The 24,860-nt window shown below is 41.5% G+C and overlaps 1 protein-coding gene and 1 long non-coding RNA gene across 3 annotated transcripts in view; one reads left to right on the top strand and one right to left on the bottom strand.

Annotated features, from left to right (window-relative positions):
* Positions 1–24,860, top strand: part of SGK1 (serum/glucocorticoid regulated kinase 1) — a 113,379-nt gene that overhangs the window by 28,502 nt on the left and 60,017 nt on the right. For both annotated transcript variants that reach the window (XM_019831272.3, XM_019831273.3), the window contains exon 2: positions 13,842–14,057. In XM_019831272.3, the coding sequence (XP_019686831.1) occupies positions 13,842–14,057 (216 nt within the window). The remainder of the gene's footprint in view (positions 1–13,841; positions 14,058–24,860) is intronic.
* Positions 19,403–21,877, bottom strand: LOC109499905. Its single transcript, XR_002742454.2, has 2 exons — positions 21,653–21,877; positions 19,403–21,200 (listed from the first exon to the last, which is right to left on the bottom strand). It is a non-coding gene; the product is annotated as an uncharacterized LOC109499905 (long non-coding RNA).

Here is a 24,860-nt window from a genome sequence, read left to right as displayed (position 1 = left end):
TGTTTTGGCTGGCTTATGGAACAAAGGTAGGTGAGTCATGGGGAATAGGATTGTAAATTGTGCTAGGGCCAGAGCATGTAGACAGTCCCGGGAAAATGCTCCCTGAAGTGGCTTGGCCTGTATTCAGTAGACAATAAAGAGCCATTGAGAGTACTAAGCAAGGAAGTAACATCATCAAAACTTAGTTTGGGGAGAATGGATGGAACAGCGAAAGGTAGGCTGGACTGGAAAGGGGCAAGGGAAAGAAGGCAAAACGGTAGGCTGTTGTGATAGTGTTTAACGACCACCTGGTCTGCGACCTTTGGGTTCTAAGCAATGTTCCCTGTGGGGTGAGAAGAGAAAATGTACCAGTGAGCTAGTTGTTTGCTGACCATACTTTTTCTTTCAATCATCAGCATTTTTTAAATATTTGTTTCACTAGGGAGAGACAAACCTAGAGTTCAAATCCCCCATTTTCATTAATATTCTGTTTTTGTTTTGTACCTCCTGAGATCCATGCAAGAAATTGTATTTTATCTTTGGAAAAAATATTTTATCTTTGGAAAATTCTTCCCTATTGTTTTCTTATTAGTGTCCCTTATGCTCAGAACATTTACTCTGTTTTTTTTGGGTTTTTTTGTTTTGTTTTTTTTAATGAAATGTAGTTGCTTCTTTTATTTCACCCTGGACGTGAACAAATGATTTTTTCTTACACCTGCTGGCATTTGGTAGAATGCTGAGGGACAGCTGGATTGTGGAAAGCAATGAGATCTTGGTCATCATCAATTTAGGATGTAAACAGAGACTACAGGATCCAAAACTGTAAGAACAGTCGGAGTTCAAGCAATTTGACAGTTTTTGTAGCCATGGGTAATTTCTATCACACAGTCTCCTCTGTCATTGCCACAAAAAACAGCCCCAATACCATCTCCTCTTTCCCCAAACCAGGGCTGATGTTCAGTGGGTATGCATAATAAGCCGTACTGATTTGGAAATACTGAAAGGTTTTTAAATATAACTTATTGTCAAGTTGGCCAACATACAGTGTGCTCTTGGTTTGGGGGATAGATTCCTGTGATTCCTCGCTTACATACAACACCCGGGGCTCATTCCAACAAGTGCCCTTCTCAATGCCCATCACTCATTTCCCCCTCTCCCCTGCATCCCCTCCCCATCAATCTTATGGGTTAGTAAACAGCCACTGTCCAGAAACCTGTGAGTGTCCCCTCCCTCCAACCAACCCAGCTGTTCCAGCCTGTCTCAGGACTCTTGAAGAACTCTCCACCATCCAGCAAGCAAAGAGGTAAAGTTTGGGACAGGAGGGGCCTTACGGGAGCTGCCCTGGTCATACAACCAACATCTGTGCCCTGTGCCTTGCTATTCAGTTGGTGAAATATTTTGAATTATTATATCTACCTAAAAGCAATTTTTTTTCCTTGCACCTAACTACACTATGGTCTACATTAAAACAAATGCACACTTCCTGGAATCCGAGTGCAATGTGTCTCTGCCTCTCACGAGGTAGACTATTATCCCAGGCTTTTGCACATGACAAGAGATGTGCTGCTGGTATTTCTTCAGGGAGCATCCCTAGAGCTCGCACTCCAAAAGGAAAGAGAAGAAAAGACCCTACCGCCCAGGTTCGGTATGAAAAAAAAAAAAAAAAGCTTGCAGAGAAAGATTCTGATTGGCTCTGTTGTGTCACATGCTAACCCTTGGACCAATCACCATGGCCAGAGGCATAGGATTTTTACCGCCGTCTTCTTGAATCACAACTCCATCCTGTCCGGGGGTCATAAACTGTCCTTGGCGATTCTCCAAAGTCATCACATTTGAGAAGAGTTGTTCCCAAATGAGAAAGTGGAAGTGGAGATGGGGGTGGGGCTGCCTTCACCATAAAATGGGGCAAAGGATGCCGGGATGGCAAAAACAACGAACGCACCCAACGCTAGACTTTCTAAGCAAAGCTGAATGTTTGCAGTTTTGCTTGTAATATTGTAGTATATCGCTTATGGAACATCTGTTGATTCCAAATTAGTATATAAACTCAATACCTGACTTGTCTGAGTGTTGATTTTGCAGTAAAAGCCTGGCACAGCATGATGATTACCAGTTTCTGTAAACCACCTTTTCGTGTAAAATTTGTATATGAAGTGCTCCCCCCAAAAGCCAGGCATTTGCTCTTTCCTATGGGGATTTAATGAGGACCATATTAATGCAATGCAGTAAATGCATATTTCTGGATTATTCATTCCATTTCCTTTTTTTTTTTTTTTTCCTTTAACGAGTCAGCTCATGCTGTTCAGTATTGATATCCATTGACAGATTACACCATTTCTGGAGGGGGTGGGATCACCAGGGACAAGGTTGCTCAGATTTTTCTTTGATTCTGACCCTTTTGCTCTATTATTGGTATTTCTATTATTGTTACCATTATTTACACGTCACAAAAACGCATCTGTCCTTCTCCACTTACACAGACTCATTTTCACAGTAATTTTCCTCTCTCTCAGTGGTCCTGAGGTCGCAGGGAGTTTTCCAATTTTAGCAATTTCCATAGGATCGTCAAACATCTGCAATTCACTCTCCACATTTTTGGAGACATCATTTTTGGACATAGTAGGTACTTAGTAAATATCCACTTATTAGCTTATTCTTTTCTTGGTTTCAGGGAACAATGAAATCTTACCACTTTCTTTATAAAACATGAAGTGAGAAAAAATAGAATACCAAAATAGAAGTCATTACCAATACAGCACAAGCATCATTTAGAGGAAAATTGTTTTTGCATAAAAATAAAACTGAATGTGCCAGGCGCTTCTTGTATAAGAGGACTCAACAAAGGAATGGAAAGAACAGGGAGTAGTAATGAGCCCCCATTTGGGATGCTGTTAACCATCTCCCCTTTCATTTGGTATTTCGAATTTAATTAAGTAATGTACACAGTTCAAAGAATGAGACTTTATTCAGTCTTTCTTACTGCCATTTAAATGGACTCTCTGGCAACTGCCCTTAGCCATAAAATTATTTTATTTTATTTTGTAATGTTTATTTATTTTTGAGAGAGAGAGAGAGCACGCGCGTGCGCGCGCGCGCGCGCGCGCGCGCACAAGTGGGGGAGGGGCAGAGAGCGAGGGAGACAGAGAATCCCAAGCAGGCTCCACATGGTCAGCACGGAGCCCAGTGGGGGGCTGCAACTCATGAATGGTAAGATCATGACATGAGCCGAAATCAGGAGTCGGATGCCTAACCGACTGAGCCTCCCAGGCGCCATTCATTTTTACACCTTAAATATCCTTTTGTTCAGCAAATTGTGAGGAAATCCAAATCACTTGTAAACTGACTGCTTAACCTCTGAATAACGTGAAAACAATATTATACTTGCCGTTTAGTAAGCTCTCATATGCCATTCTTGACCTTGCCCTTAGCCATAAAAATACACTGAATTTGTAATATAACTAGATTATTAAGGGCTTTAACTGCTATATGAAATAATAAACCTTTATCACTAGATTAGGTTGAACGCAAGGGAGGGAGAATGGAAGAAAAGAAAGAGATGGTCTTTGAAGGAAAACACCAAAGAGCTCCAACAGGGGTGCAGAATGGCGCTTCCACTCTGTTATGTATGGGGATAACCACTCCCAGTGCACCCTCCTGGGTCTGCCCGGTGACCCTCTATACATCCTACCTGAACCCAGACCTTCAAAGGCCCACTCTTTTCATGCCCCATTCAGCCTTCACTTACCCTTCTCCAGGTCACATAGGGCTTGAAAATAAAATTAAAAAATTTTAACAGCCACTTGTAAACCTCCTTTGGCAAAAGCTCCCCGGGGTTGGAAACGCGTGGAGAGATGCCTTCCTGAGACCCCTCTGTACACAGTGCTCATTCCTCTAGGCCAGTCCGCCTCTCCCCTGGACCTACTCTAATTCACCCAGAGTACAGCAATCTGATCAGATTGCTCTAAAGTTTAAAATTCTTACGTTTTTCCCATATTGTAAACTGAAGATAACATTTCAGCGTTCAAGCATTCACGTCCCTTTGATGTCTGTCCCCACCCTTTACCTCTTGGCTTTCTATCTGGCTGCACACAATTACCCACAAGATTGGCTCCAGTCAAGCCCTCTTCGTGAGCTTCCCTTTAAACAAGCTGCTCTCTCTATCCCATCACAGCCCTACCCTGCTTGACCCAGCGATGCACTCACGCTAGCTTTAACACTGCTTTTCACCTGTTGATTTCCTGGTTGATACTTAAGAACAACTGCCTCTTCATTTTTTATTCTCTGTTCCTTGAATAGTACCTGGCTTTATACCAATCGACAAATATTTCTTCATCACCTACTGTGTGCTGGGAGCTGTGCTAAGCTCTGCGGATAAACTAGCGAGCCTTCTTCCTGGAGAGCTTCAATGTAAAGTGAGGGCGGATGGGAATTGGGGAGGGGATAGACTTGGAAGAGGGGACACACAAAATAACCCTTGTGGATGTCCTATTGATGAAGATAGAAAATAGTGTCTTAGTCCTTGTGAAACGCACACTGTAAGAGGAGCAATAGATAAGTAAAGCAGAATAAATATGTGCGTGTTCCCATGCAAACAAATCAATGCCAAAATGGGTGGAGAAGCAGAGAAGCCAGACAATGGAAGAGTGTCCCAAGTATGTGACTCTTAGCAGGACTACCCAGATGGACAAGGTGGGTCGGAGGGAAGAGCCTGTACACAAAGACTTAGGAGAGCAGTCTTTAAGACAACCGCAAATCAGACGATATGGCGAAACGTCTGGATGCACGGGGGGGGGGGGGGGGGGGGGGGGGGCACAATGGGAGATGTAAATTCAGATCCTAGGACACTTGGCATCCAAGGCCAAGGAATTTAGATTTTACCATTTAGGCGTTCTTCGGTTTGTGTGGCACTTACTAGTGGGCCATGAAATCAACTCAATGGGTTGAAATCAACATTTGAAAGGAATGGATTGGCATGGAAAAATGTGAGTGCATTTCCTGTAAAAAGGGTAAATTTGGGGGTGTTACCAATCCTTTCAGTTGCATATCTCTCTATATTTATTATAAACGTATATAGCAGCATAGGGATTTCTTACCGGACATGGATCTTGACCAAACAGGTTTGGTCACTGCTGAAAGTCACTGCTGCCGGCGATAGGGAATCGTTGAAGAATTTAAAGCAGGGACAAGATCAACTTTGGCATTTAGAAAGATGCTATGGTTTCAGTAAAAACAGATTTAAGGGGCAAAGCCATTTAGGAGATGGCTTTAGGAATCCGGAAAAAAGGATATGGACTGGAGAACGGAATGATAGAGTTGATGACACGTCTCTCCTTTCCATTCTCACTGCTACTATTCTTGCTGGGCCTTCATCATTTCTTTTGTAAGCAATCCCTGGCTCATCTGCCTACCGATGTTCTTGACCATCTTATAGCCGTCCTTCACACTGAATTGAAAGACCCATCTGACAACCCTACACCCCTGTTTACAACACTTCAGTGGCCCAGTTTTTCTGTCCAGCTTCAGTTCTCGCCTCTCCTCTGTGGGCTCATTGTCTACACGTTCCGTGCAGATTTCTTGCCTCCTTTCGCTTCTGCCTTCCTCTCTGCTGGAAATATCTTTTCCATTTTAGTCCACCTGACTTCCTTGAACTCAACCTCCATGACTCATTTTAACCTTACTTCCTCCGGACAGCCTTCCCTGATTTCTCCCAGCTTCCCCAAACATCCCACGTCTTTTCCTCCCGTGGCCTTTTGTATAAAGCCCTCTCGTTACATCGAGACATCGCTATAAAGCAAATATTAACCAAGTGTTCACCCAGTGCCAGGCGCTGGGCTTATGTGAATCGTTTCATTTAGTCTTCATAAAACCCTGACGAGGTAGGTATTATTGCTTTGGGAAGGCGGAGCAATAGTTCTCGTTTTCAGCCAAGCGCTGTTGTTCTAGAACAAACGATTTCTACTCTTTGGTACATGATACACTCACTACACCGTGATAAACCACACAGGCTCTTGGGTAAGTCTGTGAAATGCCGGCACCCTCACTCAGAGATCATGCAAGCAGTTGCATTTACTTGTGTCCCCACCACCCAGCAGAATGCCTAGCAGATAGCTAAGCTTGTGGCGAAACCTTTAAATGCTGCACAGCATGAGAGCCAGGTGGGTAACTGAAACGTGTTGGCTGGATTTGGCCATGAGATTTATTGGCATCTTGGTGAAAACTTGTTCCAATGGGGTGAGACTCTTTGTCAGGTCCCTGCAAATATTAGGTGATCCGGAAGTATCGTTTAGTGAATAGATGGCAATGGGTCGAGGAGTAATGTGAGGTGACTTCACAAAGCATGGCTAAGAACGAAAGCAGTCAGGTGGGGTGAGAGGGCTGCCGGAACGAGGAAGTTCGTGGGTAAAAGGGGGGTGTTCTGTTTTTAGTTTGCTAGCTTTTAGGAGATGTTGCAAGAACAACGTGTTGAATGTGCTAAGAGCCACCAGCCAAGCGAGGGAGAGGTAAAAAAAAAAAAAAAAAAAAAAAAAAAAATTAGAAAAGGGGATTTCTTAGAAGAACCAGGAGAGGAAGTTTCCAAAGCTCCGGTGAATGAGCTGTGGACAGGCGGCGGGCTCTTTCCTAGGGGTCAGCCTGGCACTGCCATTTTCCAAGCCTCAATTTTCATTCGCAAAGGAAATAACACCTCCTGTCCCTTAGATATATTACCTGAAATAACTTTTTTCTGCTCCCTCTTTCCTCTTCTTTCCTCCCTCCCCCTCCCCCGCCCCCTCCTCATCTTCCTCTTCCTCCTCCTGCTGCTTCTTCCTCTTCCTCTCCTTCTTCTTCTTTAATTTTTCAAATCCGAGGAAGACTAATTCAAGCCAAAAGGATCAGCCCCATATCTTAAAGGACCGAGAAAAAAATGCTATTTCTATTTCCAAAGGAAGCCTTATGTCACTAGATTCCTGAGCGTTTTCTATTTAAAACGTGATGGGGTGGGGTCTGGTGAGTGCCTCAACGGGGAGCAGGAGGCAGAAGGGGATTTTACACTTGTGCAGCTGGAAGTACAGGGCAAGGGCTGTGTTTGGTGTCGGATTCTCAAGAGAACTTGCTAGAGAGGGCAGGGGCAGCCATCTGGCAGCTGCATAAGATGGAGTCCGGGTGCTGCCCCCTGGGTCCTCTCTTTCCTTCCTCTTCTCCTAGTCCCCTGGCCGCCCCATCCCCCCCCCAGAGGAGGCCTGGGGAAACACCAGGTTAGACGCTGAGGATCTAGAACAGGATGTAAGTACTTTGGTCAACGCCCGAGAGGAAAGGACAGGGAAACCCCGAGGGCAAATGGCACGGGACGATGGGGAATTCCAAAAGCCACTCAGTCGTCTCAGGGTGCCTGGTCTGGGAGGTATTGCTGCGTATGGGAAACCGTGACATACAGCATATTTATCACCTTGATAGAGGATGGTGGCAAAGTACGTTAAGATCTATACATGAACATAGTTGTCAAAAATAATCCAGCAATTCCTATTTTTATTGCCTGCTATTTGTAAGACCATATGTTAGCCTCTGAGGAATTAAAAAAAAAAAAAAAAAGCCTAAGGAGCTGTTCTCACCCTTATGGTCCAGTTGGAAAGATGACATAGGCATAATAACACCCCGTGAGCAAAGAAGTTCCATGGAAGTAAATAAAAAACGCAACAGATATTCAGAGGAAAGAAAGCGACGTGATGACCCATAGAGCTAGGGTGAATAAATCCGATTACTACCACTGCTGTCGGATTGTTGTGTCACTGTTCCATTTGTACACAGCCATGCTGTGAAGAGGGCCTCGGGCACCAATGTGAGAGGAATGTGCTTCCAGGAGCCTTCTCCTGACTTACATCAATGTCATAACCAGTCTACCGACGGGCACCTTCTGGAAAAGAAGGCGGTGTGGGGGTCCCTTTTTTATAGCCAATTGAATTGTCCACGTAATTCCCACTAGAAAAACTTGACTGACTGTATCCGAGTTGAAAGTAATTATGGGGGCGCCTGGGTGGCTCAGTTGGTTTAGCATCCGACTTCCTCTCAGGCCATGATTTTACAGTCCCTGGGTGTGAGCTGGGCTGACGGCTCAGAGCCTGGAACCTGCTTCGGATTCTGTGTTTTCCTCTCTCTCTCTGCCCCTCCCCTGCTCGCGTGATTTGCCTCTGTCTCTCTCAAGCATAAATAAAACATCAAAGAAAAAAACAAAAACAAAAAATCACGCCCCTCTGGAAATCGCGGGAGTTGTGTCCAACTTCAGGTTCACTTGGATTTTAAGGAAAAGATCGTTGTTCGTTCCCAGACAACGAAAGAAATGGTGAGACTAGCAGGTATTGCTTTATGAGTTCGCCAAGAAGTACCTGGGCTCTCTATAATTTTTCTGCGCCGGTTGATATCATGATCAGCTAAACCATTTTAAATTAAGAGCAATATCTGTTTACTATTACATCATAGGGAAAAAAAAAAAACACAAGTGGAAAATCCCTAGAAGCTGGCCAATCTCTTTAATCACATCTGGCGATTTTCTAGTCTGAGGGATTATCGCTTTGGGATATCATTTTTTTTTTTTTTTTACCTTTTTTCCAAATAAAGAAATTAACAAAAGCAGGGCAGACTGGATTTAACAAAAAAACTGGATTCGTATCTCAGGTAAACCCTGTGCTGTAAGAATAGCTGTGGGGTGACCCGAAGGGCCTACCCCTTTCACCCTCAGGACTAGAGAAGCAATGGCTTCTAAGAAAAAAAGTCTGATGCAGTTTGGAGAACAGGTTCCTATCAAGCCCAAGTGAGGGAATTGGTGATCTGTTCAGGGTGAGGAGGCCCTCTCACCCCCCAGCCCCCCCTTGTCTATGTCTGTTTACAACTCCCTCCATAAACGGTCGCGTAGCTGTGAATAAACCCAGGGCCCAGGTGGCCTAGGAGCGGGGGCTGAGGGTTGTATCCGGGCATTCATCTTTCTCACACACACAGCTGCGGCAGCTTTCCCTGAGCCATTGTGACTGGTCTCTGAGGACCCAAAGCCACTCACAGGCAGCTAGTCCCTGCGGCAGAGCCCGAGGGGACACAATAGGCCAGTTGTAGCTCCAACTCCCTCAGGGGCGGAGGTAGTGTTCCTGCACTCAGCAGTTTTAGAGGGCACCTTGCCCGACTCAAGGGCCTGAGGGAGAGCCCCGTGCATTCATTCACAAGCCAGCCACTCTCTCAAGATCAAGTAAACACCATAAACCCAGTCCTTAATCAGGCCTGTAAAAACCACTGGGGAGGTTAGGAAGCCAAGGAAATGCGTAAAGGAGGAGCGAGGAAGGGACGTATTGAAGTCAGAATGAGGGTTCAGCCAAAGGAGATAATGCATTTCAAGACGTAGAGCATGTAATTAATGCCAGCCACAGTCCTACGAAATGTATCCCTGCAGCTATTTTTATAACACCTTTCTCCCCGATGCTTCTGGAAAAATGGAATATTTCTCACTTTCCCTGGCCACACTCTCTGTGGAAAGAGGGAATATCACATCCCCACATGTCCACGAGGCTCAGAATGGGTTAATTTGTCGAAGGTCGATTGGAATCCTGGGCCTTTCTATTGAAATATCACCCCCACCCACTTCTTGCCCCTGTGGAATGTGTTAAGGGACAAAATACACACCCCCTCTCAGAAGACTCTAGTAAATCAGGTTGTTCAGTAAGTTTCAGTGAAATGGAATAGATTCTAATCATCGAAGTCTCTTACCTTACAGAAATAGGAACTTAACACCCGGACACATTACTCCACAAGTAGATTCAGGCAAGTCACGGGGTAGTTTTTTTCCCGAAAGACTTCAGTAGAATATGGCTGTTTGTTTCAAGTCTCCTGAAATTCATGTTTGCAGCTGGAATCTTTCCTCTGAAACGCAGACTTGACGGTCCGGATGCCTGTTTGATAGCCCACTTGGATGTCCTGGAGCCTTATCCCCTCTAGAGACTTTACCGAGAGGCCTCCCTTTCTCATACAATTCCAGTAGAACCCTCCCACCCACAAGGATCCTAATGGAGCCTCTCTGCTTTATTTACCCCCTCCCATATTATTTTTATTTTATTAAATAATGTATTCCCTTAATAAATAAATTGATTCCTTTGGCCATAACTCACACTCCATAAGGGAAGGTTTTCGAAGCTCTGTCTTGTTAACTGCCATGTTCTCTCAACGGCTAGACTATGCGTGACACACAGTTGGTCTTCAATCACGAACGATGCATAAATGAATTAATGAACGAATGCAAGTTAAAATGTCAAGAGCCTTAGACTGCTTTCTGAAAAAGTTAGAAGATACCAAATCATTTTATTTCTACCTCATGGAATTTGCCTTCATACTAAATTCTACTTGATCGAATAACTTCAGGAATCACATGGTGACCCTTAACGATGTGAGGTAGATTTGACTAGGGTTTTCTTGGACCACAATTGTTTATTTGCTTGCTTGGGTTTTTGTTTGTTTGTTTGTTTTGTTTTATTTTTATTTTTTTTGTTTTGTTTTTAAAATTTTAAATTTAAATGTCCTTAGCAAGCATGCCCTTACGGTCCCTGCCACTCCCTATTTTCATACCCTGGTCATTTACACAGTTTACGCTTTTCTTGTTCCTGCCAGCCTCTGAAAGCATCCAGCTTGCCAGCTTATATCCTTGTAGAAATTGGTTCAGTGATTTGCTGAAACCATTAGGTATAGTTTTGATGCATAATACTTTACAGTGTGACATTGGGTAAATTACTAATACCTTTGGGTCTCTTCCAACCATGAAATTCTATAGACATCTCTTAGTTGTGTGACAGCATATGCTCGAGGTCACCTCGACTATTTGGGGGAATTCTTAGCTGGATATCAAACAAAATGACAATTCCTCATGTGATTCTTAATCCCAACGATTCCTAACATGCCACAGATCATTTATGTTTATAGATCAATGCATACTTTGACCTGAGATATAATGTCTCTAAATTCTTGTCCTCGGATAAAAACTAGTTTGTTTTTTTCTATAACATAATGAAAGCTTAGATTCAGTCACATGGACATTCTTCCATTATAAATTGAATAATTGTAAGACAGTATTGCATAGATTTACTCTAAATAAAGTGGTCCATAATTATAAGATTTATGTTTCAATATACGAAGATTCTTAATCACTCAGGCCACACAAATTCATTTGAAGATAAATCTCTTTGAAATTCAGTTCCTAGTGGGGCGACTGGGTGGCTCAGTCGGTTAAGGGTCTGACTTTAGCTCAGGTCACGATCTCGCAGTTCATGAGTTCAAACCCCACATAGAGCTCTGTGCTGACAGCTCAGAGCCTGAAGCCTGCTTCAGATTCTGTGTCTCCCTCTGTCTCTGCCCCTCCCCCACTCACGTTCTCTCTCTCTCTCTCTCTCTCTCTCTCTCTCTCTCTCTCAAGAATAAATAAACATTAAAAAAATATTCAAAAAAATTCAATTCCTAGCAACCCCAAAGTTCAATCTACTTGGCAAAAGAGACATTGAAAGTAAGCCAGAATAAAAGATTGAATTTAAAATACAAGGTTGGCAACTAATCAAGAATGGTCACCAAACTTCAAGCTCAAAATCCTCTGAATAAGAACAATAAAAAAACATTTTCCATCTCTAATGAAATTTAGTGCTTTTTAGATTGATCAAAAACACATTTGGTAGTACCATCAGGAAGAGAGATTCTATTGTAGTCTCAAACTTTTTGAGTTTCATTTAAACTTTCATTAATGAATCAAATAAACGCTTCGAATGTGCCTGCTAAATACCCTGGTGTGCGAGAAATACTGAAGGAAACCTCCCAAATAGTAACATTCGGATGGTAAACTCAACAAGATATTTTAAATGGTTATTGAAAAGAGTGCATATAAATAAAGCAAATAAAGCAATTAAAAGGCACATATGTAACCAAAGAAATATGATCTTAAGTGCTTGAGATTCTTATAAACTTAAAAGAAATTATGCTTTAAAAACTTACATTGTAAAAAGGAAAACTAAAACACCCATAATCCTAACAATGAATATAGCAGTTTTTATCTTGCCTAGTACTTTCTTGCTTTACCTGTGGATAGTACATGTATTTTTACATTTGGAATTCTACTGCTTGAGCAATTCTGTATTGGGATTTTTTTTTTCATATAATTACAGTCTAAACATTTTCCATATTGCCAGACAGTCTTCATAATATTTATTTTTAGTGATAGCATAATATTCCATCAAATTGCTTAAATATTCCTTTGTTATTACAATTTTAGTTTCTTCTCAGTGTATCCTTAAAATATTTAATTGTAACATTCCTATAATTCAGTGTTGCCATTTCATATCTTTGCTCTTTTGGTATAGGGTTGATTTTATTAATTGTTTAAATGCTCAGGGGTTTCAAAGAGCATGGAAAAGACATATTAAATCAAGATAAATTTCAAGCAGTTAGTGACCACAAGTCGTATAACCCTGTAATGCTTGTTTAAATTCCGTTTTTGTAAAGGAATAGATTGTGGATTTGAGGTACCTGGGTCCCGCCTTTGCTCAATATCAGCATTGTGTCTTGGGAAAATTTGCTTCAGCTATCTGTGCCTTTGTTTTCTCATCTGTAAAATGGGATTAGTAATAGTACCTATCATGTAAAATTGTTCTGAGGATGAAATATCTGAGGACAAAATGTCAAACATTTACAACAATGCCTTTTATATTTAAAGTGCTATATAAATAGTATGCGTTTTAATATTAGAATCACTTTGGGGCACCTGGGTGGCTCAGTCGGTTAAGTTTCCGACTTCAGCTCGGGTCATGATCCCACGGTTGGTGAGTTCGATCTCCGCGTCGGGCTCTGTGCTGACAGCTCAAAGCTTGGAACCTGCTTTGGATTCTGTGTTTTCCTCTCTCTCTGCCCCTCCCCTGCTCATGCTCTTTCCCTTTCTCTCTCTCAAGAATAAACATTACGGGGCGCCTGGGTGGCGCAGTCGGTTAAGCGTCCGACTTCAGCCAGGTCACGATCTCGCGGTCCGGGAGTTCGAGCCCTGCGTCGGGCTCTGGGCTGATGGCTCAGAGCCTGGAGCCTGTTTCCGATTCTGTGTCTCCCTCTCTCTCTGCCCCTCCCCCATTCATGCTCTGTCTCTCTCTGTCCCAAAAATAAATAAAATGTTGAAAAAAAATTTAAAAAAAAAGAATAAACATTAAAAAAAGGTTTTAATTTAAAAAAATATTAGAATAGCTTTATATATTCTCTGTGCTTTATAGGAATTCTACATGCAAGCAACAAGTGGTGAGTTTTAGAATTTTGAAAACACTATGAGGTAATTTCGTAACCAGAAGTAACTTCTTTTATAATCAAGGTTTTGCAACAGTGACATATATGTTAATTCATTTAGCAGCAATTGAGCCGTAAGCTCACAATCTTAGGTGAGTATTTCCTCCAGTAAGAATAACTAGCAAAACAAAAATGAAAACAATAAAACAAAACAAAAATGGAAACAAAAAAGAATAACTAGCAATTCACCTTACAAATTTGTGAATCAGTCTGTCAGCATAATCATATTAGTAAGAGTAAACGTAAAATAGCCACCATCTACTGAACACTACATTGTAAAATCTTCATGATGACCTGGGAGGAAGTGGCATTACCCCAATCATCCCCAGATGGGGAGACAGACTCAGTGAGATGAAATGAACAGCCAAAAAACACACACACCTAAAGAGTGATGGGTTAGAACTGACCCATTTGGATGATATTAACACTTGAAAGAGAAATCGTGAGACTGAATTCTCCTTTCATGAGTATCCATCCACCAAATTTCCCACTGGGGTCCCATTAGACATCACAGGGGGTAAAATGCAATTCTTTTCTTTTGCATGTTGCAGGTACGCAGGTGGATCAAGAGCCCAATGGTCAGTGTGGACAAGCATCAGAGTCCCAGCCTGAAGTACACGGGCCCCTCGGTCATGCACATCCCACCGGGGGAGCCAGATTTTGAGTCTTCCTTGTGTCCGACGTGCCTGGGGGACCATGCTTTCCAAAGAGGTGTTCTCCCTCAGGAGAAGGAGTCGTGTTCATGGGAAACTCAATCCGGGTGTGAAGTAAGTTCAGTTTTGTTCCAGATCCATTACCCTGAAAGGATTCTAGACCTTGATTTTTCTTATATTCACGCCACAGTATGCAAAAAAACCGAATTAAAAAAAAAAACAAACCCAAAACATATTTAATACACATTTCTATAAAGCTCCTGAGGCAGATATAGAATGTGACCTTTGCTAGCCCATTGTACTAAATTGTTTTAATAGCCTTTATTTATTAGGGAAGTTTTAGCTTCACAACAAAACTGAGTGGAAGGCAGAGAGATTTCTCATGTACCCCCTGCCCCCCACACATGCACAGCCTTCCCCACTGTCAACACCTTTCACCAGAGTGGTACATCTGTTACAAATGATGAACCTAACTTAACACATCCTCACCCAAAGGCCGTAGTTTACATTAAGGTTTGCTGTTGGTGTTAAGTTTGGGCAACTTTATAACAACCTGTATCCATTACTAGAGTATCCTCTGTGCTCCTCGGGTTCATCCCTCCCTCCTGCCATGCCCTGGCAACCATTGATCCTTTCACTGTCTCCATAGTTTTGCTGTTTCCTGAATGGCATATAGTTGGAATCCTACAGTAGGTTGTACTGATTGTAATACTGTTCCAAGATGGATACAGCCATGTTTTGGTCAACTAGAAATCCTTTATAAGCTGTTTGCTCACACAAAGATCAATTGTTATGGAATGCAAAACAAATATGTAACGTCATCTACAGGTTTGTTGCCTTTATCAAAATACTTATCTCAATATGATTTGACTCACAACAGAGCACTATATAACTCATATTTCCCATTTTCCTAGATGTGGTACTTATATTTTTTATATATACTCCTATTTTTACTAAGACTTATTTTTCCTTGCTTACTCCAAGACTTTTGTTTTTTGTCTTTTAATTTGGTTAATCCAAGAAAGCCAGATAACTGACTTAGCTTGAAGGTTCTAAGATTTCAAAAATTTAAGATTTCATTTTTCACTTATAACTCAGTGAGGCTTATATTTATTTTGACTTTTTAGACCATTAAATCAAATGCTTATGTCATTTTTATTATCACCTTATTGACATAAATGCAGAAATTAGGGAGACAGAACATGTTGTGACAAAATACAATTAGTTGCAAATGATCTACCAATACATTACTTCAAAACAGTGCATTATTAGATGATAAATGTTAATAATTCCTCCCTTCTTTTTTTATTTCTCTGGAGGAAAAGTTTTCCAAAGATAAAGGAATCATTTTAGCTGCTAAACTAAAACGCTTGATTCCAAGTTCAACTCTAGGATACGCAATGTCTCAGAATCTGTCTCTTGCCCACTTTCTAAGGTTACTGGAAGGATCAAATGAGATAACATATGAAATATTTCCTAGTCTGGAAAGTGCCATGCAAGCAGAAATCATCATTACTTATGCTTGCTGATTTACATATTAGCTAAGCCTGTGAATCTGTAACACTAAATTAGACTTCCGTGACTAGGTTAGTGCTTTGCTGATCTATGAACATTTGTCATGGTGCATTTGTTGTTTTGCTAGACGCTGGCTCAACTCCGGGTTGACCATAAAAGGTGGCAAATAGATTCTAAACGCAAGTATTGGCAATTTTTTTTTTTTTCTGCAAAGAGCCAGATAGTAAAAGTCTTAGGCTTTTAAGACCTTTCAGTTGCTGTCATTTCTGTTCAGCTCTGCCCTGTAGGGAAAGCAGCCATAGATAATATACAAATGAATGGGCCTGACTGTGTTCAAATAAAAGTTTTTATTTACAAAAACATGTGGCTGGTCCACCAGCCATAGTTTGCAGACTCTTAGGCTCTTAGAGTCTAAAAGAATTTGCCAACTCCTTAGAGTCTAAAGACCTATTCATAACTTAGAGGTAGAAAGAGGGCTCCAGAAATCCTACACAGAGCACAAAGGCCTAGTACTAAATGTTTACTCGAGGGCCTGGTAGATGCCCCATTTGTTAGGAGCTGGGGCTAGATTAATGAATAAATAGAATTCCATATAAGAGGAAACAATAAACAAAGAGCTGGAAGGAATTTAAAGCCACACTGTGATTCATCCTTTTACTTTATCTGGAATAATAGGTGAATCATTCTCCAGTTTACAAAGGACAACCTGGCTCTGACTTTGCTGAGTGTTTTCTAAGGTCACTACAAATCAAGAAGACACTTAATATGTTAACAATTTAACGGCGAATCTGTATTTTGGGTTCCTATAGGGATTAAGCCGTGAGACAGTTCCTTGAGGAGGCGCCTCGGTCCTTTTAGGAAGTGGCCTTGTGGGATGAGAAGATGGAGAGGCTCTTAGATGCACAGGCCTGGTAGTAAAGAGTCCACGTTGTTTTTCTGACAACTCTTAATGTGGATAATTTTAAGCAAGTCATTAATTCATCCTTCCTTTTCAGTCTCCCCTCCTATGAAAATTGAGATTATTCATGCTTGCCATCTGGTCTTTCCTGGAATTTTTTTTAGTAATTTGAGGATGAGATGGGATCTTTAAAAATCTTGCGTAAATGTAAATTTACGTATAAACAGTGTGCTGGGCTCAGGCAACCCACATTCTGATGCCGGCTCTGCCACAAAGTCAATATATGAACTTGAGCCAGTCACAAAAACTCTCAAACATAGGATGAGCCTAACCTCATTAAGCTCTTTTTAGTCTGAAATCCTACGGTTGGGGGTTTGATGCCCTGTAAATGAAAATAAACTCTGTACCTAAAAGGAAAACATAAAACATAGAAAATGAGGTGAGAAGGTTTTAAATAAAATAAGAGAATGAATAGAGTACCAGTCCTTTGTAAATAATGTGAGCTTTTTCTTCCCGCTGACTTTAAAAATAGTACATTCTAAATGCGACCTTTAATGGCCAAAACTTGGTAAGAGTTACATTGCAGTTAGTTCGTGCCAGTCCTTGCCAATGGTCCAGTTAGCGGCCTTTAGACATATTTCTTCCATGGAAGGAACAAGGACATACATATTGCCAATATATCACCCAGAAGAAGAGCCATATTGTGATGTTACTTAGTGTTGTCTAAAATGGACTGTTTACAAATTAAACAGACCTTTCTGGAAATGAGATGGGAAGATGATAACACTGAGCTATGTAAGCTGTTACTGAATAATGCATGCTAGTGAAACTTAAGTTGTAGCATTTCAGGCTGAAACCAACTTTTGGGCCATAAAGAAATGGAAACCAAAGTAGGTTTTCAACGGGTGCGTGCCGGCCAAACGTATTCACAGACTTTATTCTGTGCCGTCTCTGTCACAGCACCTTCAACATCCAGACCAACTGAGCTGGAAGGAAAGGTGAGCACTGTTTTAGGGTAGGAAGAGGGCAGGAAATCTGGAATTAAGGAAAGCATGGGATTGGATCAAGATGGCAGCCCGAGCACATAATGTCCTCCTTCCTGCCTGCCTTAAATGACAGGAAAACATGCACACACACACACACACACACGCACGCACGTACACATGCACACACACACACACACACACACACACGCACGTACACATGCACACACACACACACGCACACACACACGTACATATGGACACATGCACATGCACACACGCACACACATGCATTTTCATTTAGAGTCATGAAAACAAGGGAAGAATCTCTGAAAAACAGAAGGCAGGTAGGATTATGACGTCCATGAGGAAAACACAGTCCAAAAGGATCACATCAAAGAACGACTGCAACAGAAGGGAACACTGCAAGTGTAGGTATTCAAAAGGACCCAGTAAATTGGAAAATAAAGATGTGCCATGGGGCGCCGGGGTGGCGCAGTCGGTTAAGCGTCCGACTTCAGCCAGGTCACGATCTCGCGGTCCGTGAGTTCGAGCCCCACGTCAGGCTCTGGCTGATGGCTCAGAGCCTGGAGCCTGTTTCCGATTCTGTGTCTCCCTCTCTCTCTGCCCCTCCCCCGTTCATGCTCTGTCTCTCTCTGTCCCAAAAATAAATAAATGTTGAAAAAAAAATTTTTTTTAAGAAAATAAAGATGTGCCAGGCAAAGCCTAATAAAAGGAATATAGTTTTAGCAATATAAATTTCAGACAAAATACAATCAAGGGCAAAAATTTTCAAAAAAAACCCCGAGGAATATTTCACATTGATGAAAAAAATCTGTCAAGAAGATAAAACACTCATGGGGCACCTGGGTGGCTCAGTTGGTTGAGCATCCAACTTCAGCTCCGGTCAGGATCTCACAGTTCGTGGGTCTGAGCCCTACATCGGACTCTGCAACGATAGCTTGGAGCCTGCTGTAGATCCTCTGTCTCCCTCTCTCTCTCTGCCCCTCCCCCGCTTGCTCTCTCTCTCTCTCTCTCTCTCTCACACACACACACACACACAAATAAATAAACATTTAAAAAAAGAACATAGGGGCGCCTGGGTGGCGTGGTCGGTTAAGCATCCGACTTCGGCTCAGGTCATGATCTCACGGTCCGTGAGTTCGAGCCCCGCGTCGGGCTCTGTGCTGACAGCTCAGAGCCTGGAGCCTGTTTCCGATTCTGTGTCTCCCTCCCTCTCTGCCTCTCCCCTGTTCATGCTCTGTCTCTCTCTGTCTCAAAAATAAATAAACGTTAAAAAAATTTTTTTAAAAAGAACATAAAACATTCACAAACCTTTTGGCACTTAACAACATAACATGGAGGTCTTTAAGACAACCACTAATGCAAATACAAAGAAAAATTCATGAATTCATGTCATAGAAAGAAATTTTTACCATACATCTAGAAATTACCATTTCAAGAAGACTAAAAATATGTAAGGATAGATATTTAATAAAACAATTAAATATGATTTATGTAGAGATTTGTAACTAATAAACAAAGAATACACGTTATTTTAAGCATACATGGAACATAAACTGACCAAGAATTAGATCATGAAGCATATCTCATCAAATTCCAAACAGCAAAAATCACACAGGCCACACGAGCTGATTACAATTTGGTAAAATTAGAAACTAACAATAATATGAGAGCCAATTTCCATCTCTGGCCAATCCTTTCACATAGAGTCCGTAAACACCCTACTATTAACTCTGGGCTTACTTAGAAAAGAAAAAGAGAAATTGAAAACTATTGCTTTAAGTTTGTTTAGTTATTTTGAGAGAGAGAGAGAGAGAGAGAGAGAGAGAGCGCGCGCGCATGAGCGGGGGAAGGGCAGAGAGAGAGAAAAGACAGCACGGGGCCCGATGCAGGACTCCATCTCAGGAACTATGAGATCATGACCTGAGCCGAAATCAGGAGTTGGATGCTTAGCCAACTGAGCCGCCCAGGCACCCCAAGAAATTGAAAACTATTTTAAGTGCTTATTTCCACCACCGGGAAAATGCAAAATGAAACAATGAAATTCTATTTGCTTTTAATCCGTCAGATTATCAAAGGGTTGAAAAGATTAACAATGTCATATTGGGACAAATATGGGCCAAAATGTTGCTGGTAGAATAGTTTTTTGGCCATGTTCCTCTATTTAAAAATTTTAAAATCTCAGACTTTTTAATTCAGCTAATCTACGTGTCCACATCTACCCTAGATATATACTTGCTTTTGTAATACTAGGGACAGGTAAAATGACTTCCTTTGTGATATTGGAGATGGTAAAAAAAAAGGGGGGGGATCATCTGTGGGTAACAAAATTACAAACTCATAGGGAGTTATTGATTAAGGCACATCAACATTGTGGAACAGTACGAAGCCGTTAAAAATGATGTCCCTATGTACTGACATATCCCCAGTTAGAAAGCAAGTTGAAAGTGAATTCTGTGTATAGAATTGTCACATTTATTTTTTAAACTTCATAGTTTTCTCTCAATGTGTGCATGTGTGTGTGTGTTTGTATCTCTGAGTGTTTGTGTGTACGCGTGTTTATGTGTCTGTGTGTATAAATGCAAGCAAAAAAGATCTGGAAGTATGTTCACCAAACCGAAATGGTGATTACTACCTTCCAGGGATTCAAACTGAGAGATGATGAGGTGGAAAAAAAAAAAAAGGAGTCAAGTACGACTTCAGCCCTGTCTATACTGGTTGAATTTTTCAAGACCTTATTAATATATTACCTTTGGGTTTGGGGAAAACACCATGCCCACCAAGGAGCCTCACCTGTAGAAAGAAAATCATTACAACTCAGTCCTATTGGTTGGAAGTCATGTGCCATGTCAAAGATGGTTTCATAACATAAGACCATTCCGTCACGACGAAGAAAGGCTCCCGAAGGCAAATGGAAAACGCATGATATTTAGGCTTCCACAGAACCTGGCTCACGCTTCTGTTTGTCAGCTCTGTTGCCCTGTTTGTATACGTGTCCACTTATTCTGGAAGCTTCCCCCAGTCGTTAGCTCTAACGTGCGTTCGTCTTCCTCTCTCCTCCAGGCCTTGTGTGCGTGCTGTAAAGCTACTGTGTTCTTTTTTTTTTTTTTCCCTCTTTGCCTTCATTAGCTGAAATTAAAATTTTGGCCGTGCAAATTTTTCAAACATGAGAAAGAGAGACTAAGGCAGAAAACTCTGCAGCCCCTGCTGGCTGGAAATCACGTGCATTCCAGAAGCACTGCCGAGCCAGGGCTCAGGGCCGATTCTCATTAAGCCTGCCCTCTCATATGGGATAGATTTGGCCCAGTGAGGATTTCCTCCGCCTCCTCTGTCTTTCAACTGAAGGCAGCTCGAAAAGTGCTTAGTCAGCACCCAACAGCTAAAGCCGGGGCGCCGGGCGCTGTTTTTAAGGCCTAGAGAAGTCAGTCCTCCGGCAGGAGCCGTCCAACTTGGAGACGTTATTAACACCTTCCTACCAACACGAGAATTAACACGCAGTCTTTGCCTTTGCCGTGATTCGATACAAGGTCACTGCCTCTTCTTCCTCCTCAGTGAATCACCAAAGACCGTAATAGAAGGCACATTTAATTAAGCAGACTTTACACAGCTCCGGGTGGGAGTCTGCCCCAAGAGGCTTGTTCAGTATTTCGGATGCCTTACCTCCGTCTGTTAGGCTCCCGCAGCCGCTGCCGTTACCATTATATTTCTTCTCAAAATTGTTGAGCCGCTTCTTTGAAGCCCAGGAAGCTCGGGATAAAGTGGTCAGCTGGGCAATAGTTTCCATGCCGGCTTACTTTCCTATCGTCTTGAGTTTTTCTGATCCTTCTTAAGAGGAGGCTATAAAATATATATATATACTTAAATCATCCAGATGGCTTTAAAGATTTCTGGTTTCTTTCAATTTACATAGTAAACCTGGTTTTTTTTATGAAGGCTTATAGGGAATAAAATAATCGTGGTTCAGATTGCCCTCTTCCCCAGTTTTCTGCTCTTGGCATGATGTATTACGGTCTCTCTAAGCTTATCACCCATAATGGTCCTTGTTCTGCACCAAATTTTAAGCCACGCAATCCTTGAGAAGGCACTTATCACATAAAACAAAAGATGAGATGGCTACGGGAGGGACAAGAAAAAGCCTTCTCCCCTCCCCCTTTTATTTTGCTCTGTATCCTTAGAATGTAGTGGAGTAGATGACATTCTACCCAGAAATCCTGGGTTCTACAGCCAGCTCTGCCTCTGGCAGGTCACATGACCTTGGGCGTGTTTGCATGTTACTTGATCACACTCACCTGCCAACCCTGGAGAATAAACCAGTGCTGCCCACTTCATAGGGCTGAATGAGAAGATGGGGAGCAAATGAGAAAACAGGTGTAGAACTCTTGAACCACAGGCGCGCCTGGGTGGCTCCGTTGGTGGTGTTTCCTACTCTTGATTTCAGCTCAGTTCGTGGTCCCAGCGTCGGGGGATCAAGCCCTGCGTCCAGCTCCTTGATGAGCATGGAGCCTGCATATGATTCTCTCTCCTTCCCTCTCCCTGTCTCTCCATCTCATGCACTCTCTCTCTCTCTCCTTCTGCTTCTCTCCCCCAGTTGCATTCTCTCTCTAAAAAAAAAACACACAGCAAAACGTAAACAGCATTTGAAATTTTATTAGTTGGCAAACATTCCTAAGTGTAATAAAAGCCGAAAAGACCTTAACACAAGTAAATCAGTCCTAAGCAAAAGATTCATCACATTTCCAAGCTTTCCTCCTTAAAATTAGTAATAATAACAATAATAAAAGAATACTACCTGGAAAATAATATGTCTTGGGAAACATTAAAAATGACTCGATAAAGGGCAGCCTGGGTGGCTCAGTCGGTTAAGCACGGACTTCAGCTCAGGTCATGATTTCACAGTTGGTGGGTTCGAGCCCCACATTGGGCTCTGTGCTGACAGCACAGAGTTTGGAGCTGGCTTCAGATTCTGTGTCTCCCTCTCTCTCTGCCCCTCCCTGCCTCCTCAGAAATAAACATTAAATTTTTTTTTAAATGACTCAGTAAGTTGCCCTCCTAGGATAGTGAAAAATCCCTATAACTACTCTTACCATTATATATCTGAAATTATTCTAACACTGAGGCAGAATTATAAAAAAGATAGTTTCACCCCCCCTCAAAAAAAAAAAAAACCTTGGAATTCTTTTCATTAGAAAGGCAGCACTCTATTTTATTTTTTTTTATTTTTTAATATATGAAATTTATTGTCAAATTGGTTTCCATACAACACTCAGTGCTCATCCCAAAAGGTGCCCTCCTCAATACCCATCACCCACCCTCCTTGCCCTCTCACGCCCCCCATCAACCCTCAGTATGTTCTCAGGTTTTAAGAGTCTCTTATGCTTTGGCTCTCTCCCGCTCTAACCTCTTTTTTTTTTTTTCTTCCCCTCCCCCATGGGTTTCTGTTAAGTTTCTCAGGATCCACATAAGAGTGAAACCATATGGTATCTGTCTTTCTCTGTATGGCTTATTTCACTTAGCATCACACTCTCCAGTTCCATCCACATTGCTACAAAGGGACATATTTCACTCTTTCTCATTGCCAAGTAGTATTCCATTGTGTATATAAACCACCATTTCTTTATCCATTCATCAGTTGATGGACATTTAGGCTTTTTTCACAATTTGGCTATTGTTGAGAGTGCTGCTATAAACATTGGGGTACAAGTGCCCCTATGCATCAGTACTCCTGTATCCCTTGGGTAAATTCCTAGCAGTGCTATGGCTGGGTCATAGGATAGGTTTATTTTTAATTTTTTGAGGAACCTCCACACTGTTTTCCAGAGTGGCTGCACCAATTTGTATTCCCACCAACAGTGCAAGAGGGTTCCCGTTTCTCCACATCCTCTCCAGCATCTATAGTCTCCTGATTTGTTCATTTTGGCCACTCTGACTGGCGTGAGGTGATATCTGAGTGTGGTTTTGATTTGTATTTCCCTGATGAGGAGTGACGTTGAGCATCTTTTCATGTGCCTGTTGGCCATCTGGATGTCTTCTTTAGAGAAGTGTCTATTCATGTTTTCTGCCCATTTCTTCACTGGATTATTTGTTTTTTGGGTGTGGAATTTGATGAGCACTTTATATTTTGGATACTAGCCCTTTGTCCGATATGTCATTTGCGAATATCTTTTCCCATTCTGTTGGTTTCCTTTTAGTTTTGTTGATTGTTTCCTTTGCTGTGAAGAAGATTTTTATCTTGATGAGGTCCCAATAGTTCATTTTTGCTTTTAATTCCCTTGCCTTTGGGGATGTGTCAAGTAAGAAATTGCTGCAGCTGAGGTCAGAGAGGTTTTTTTCCTGCTTTCTCCTCTAGGGTTTTGATGGTTTCCTGTCTCACATTCAGGTCCTTTATCCATTTTGAGTTTATTTTTGTGAATGGTGTAAGAAAGTGGTCTAGTTTCATTCTTCTGCATTTTGCTGTCCAATTCTCCCAGTACCATTTGTAAAGAGACTGTCCTTTTTCCATTGGATATTCTTTTCTGCTTTGTCAAAGATTAGTTGGCCATACTTTTGTGGGTCTAGTTCTGGGGTTTCTATTCTATTCCATTGGTCTATGTGTCTGTTTCTGTGCCAATACCATGCTGTCTTGATGATGACAGCTTTGTAGTAGAAGCTAAAGTCTGGGATTGTGATGCCTCCTGCTTTGGTCTTCTGCTTCAAAATTACTTTGGCTATTCGGGGCCTTTTGTGGTTCCATATGCATTTTAGGATTGCTTGTTCTAGCTTTGAGAAGAATGCTGGTGCAATTTTGATTGGGATTGCATTGAATGTGTAGATAGCTTTGGGTAGTATTGACATTTTAACAATATTTATTCCTCCAGGCAGCACTTTAAAAAGTGTTTATTTCAGTTGGAGGTATATAAAATAGAGGAAACTATTGTCTTTTCTTTGAATTTTTCAGTATTTTTTGCCTTTTGTTCTACAGTAATCTGAAATGTCCTAAGTAACTTCCAATTCAAGCAATTCTCTTTGGCTAAGAGCCAGAGGAAAGATTGTTTTGTTATCCTCTAGCTTCTCCTAAGAGCTATCATTTGGCCAAAATTTCCATTTTTAGATTTCATGTCTTTTAATATCAGTCCACCTCTTTTCTAACTTTCCTCCATGATTTTCACAATTTATATAAGAATTATAATAGCAGCGTTATTGAGATGTTTAAAAGTCTTTCCATTTTTCTTTACATAGCAACAATTTTTTTGATGTGTTCTCTTTCCATTGGTCCCCATCTGTATGTATCTTGCACATGATTGTTATACCGTATATACGATAGTTGAAGCTGCCTTTTTCTCACTTAACATTCATTGAGAACATGTATACGTTGAAACTTAAATTGAATAACTATCATTATGATTAACATCCCATCAAATTGATCTCATTCTATGTAACCATATACCTACTGTTAGTACTCTCATCTTATTAACTTTCTTTCTCTTTTTGATAAGGCTGCAAGTGATTTTTTTCCCCTCA

The sequence above is a fragment of the Felis catus genome, chromosome B2 (genome assembly GCF_018350175.1).
Source record: "Felis catus isolate Fca126 chromosome B2, F.catus_Fca126_mat1.0, whole genome shotgun sequence".
Taxonomy (NCBI): Eukaryota; Metazoa; Chordata; class Mammalia; order Carnivora; family Felidae; genus Felis; species Felis catus.
Note: the sequence above shows the minus strand (reverse complement) of the source record. Positions and strands in the feature narration are given on the sequence as shown.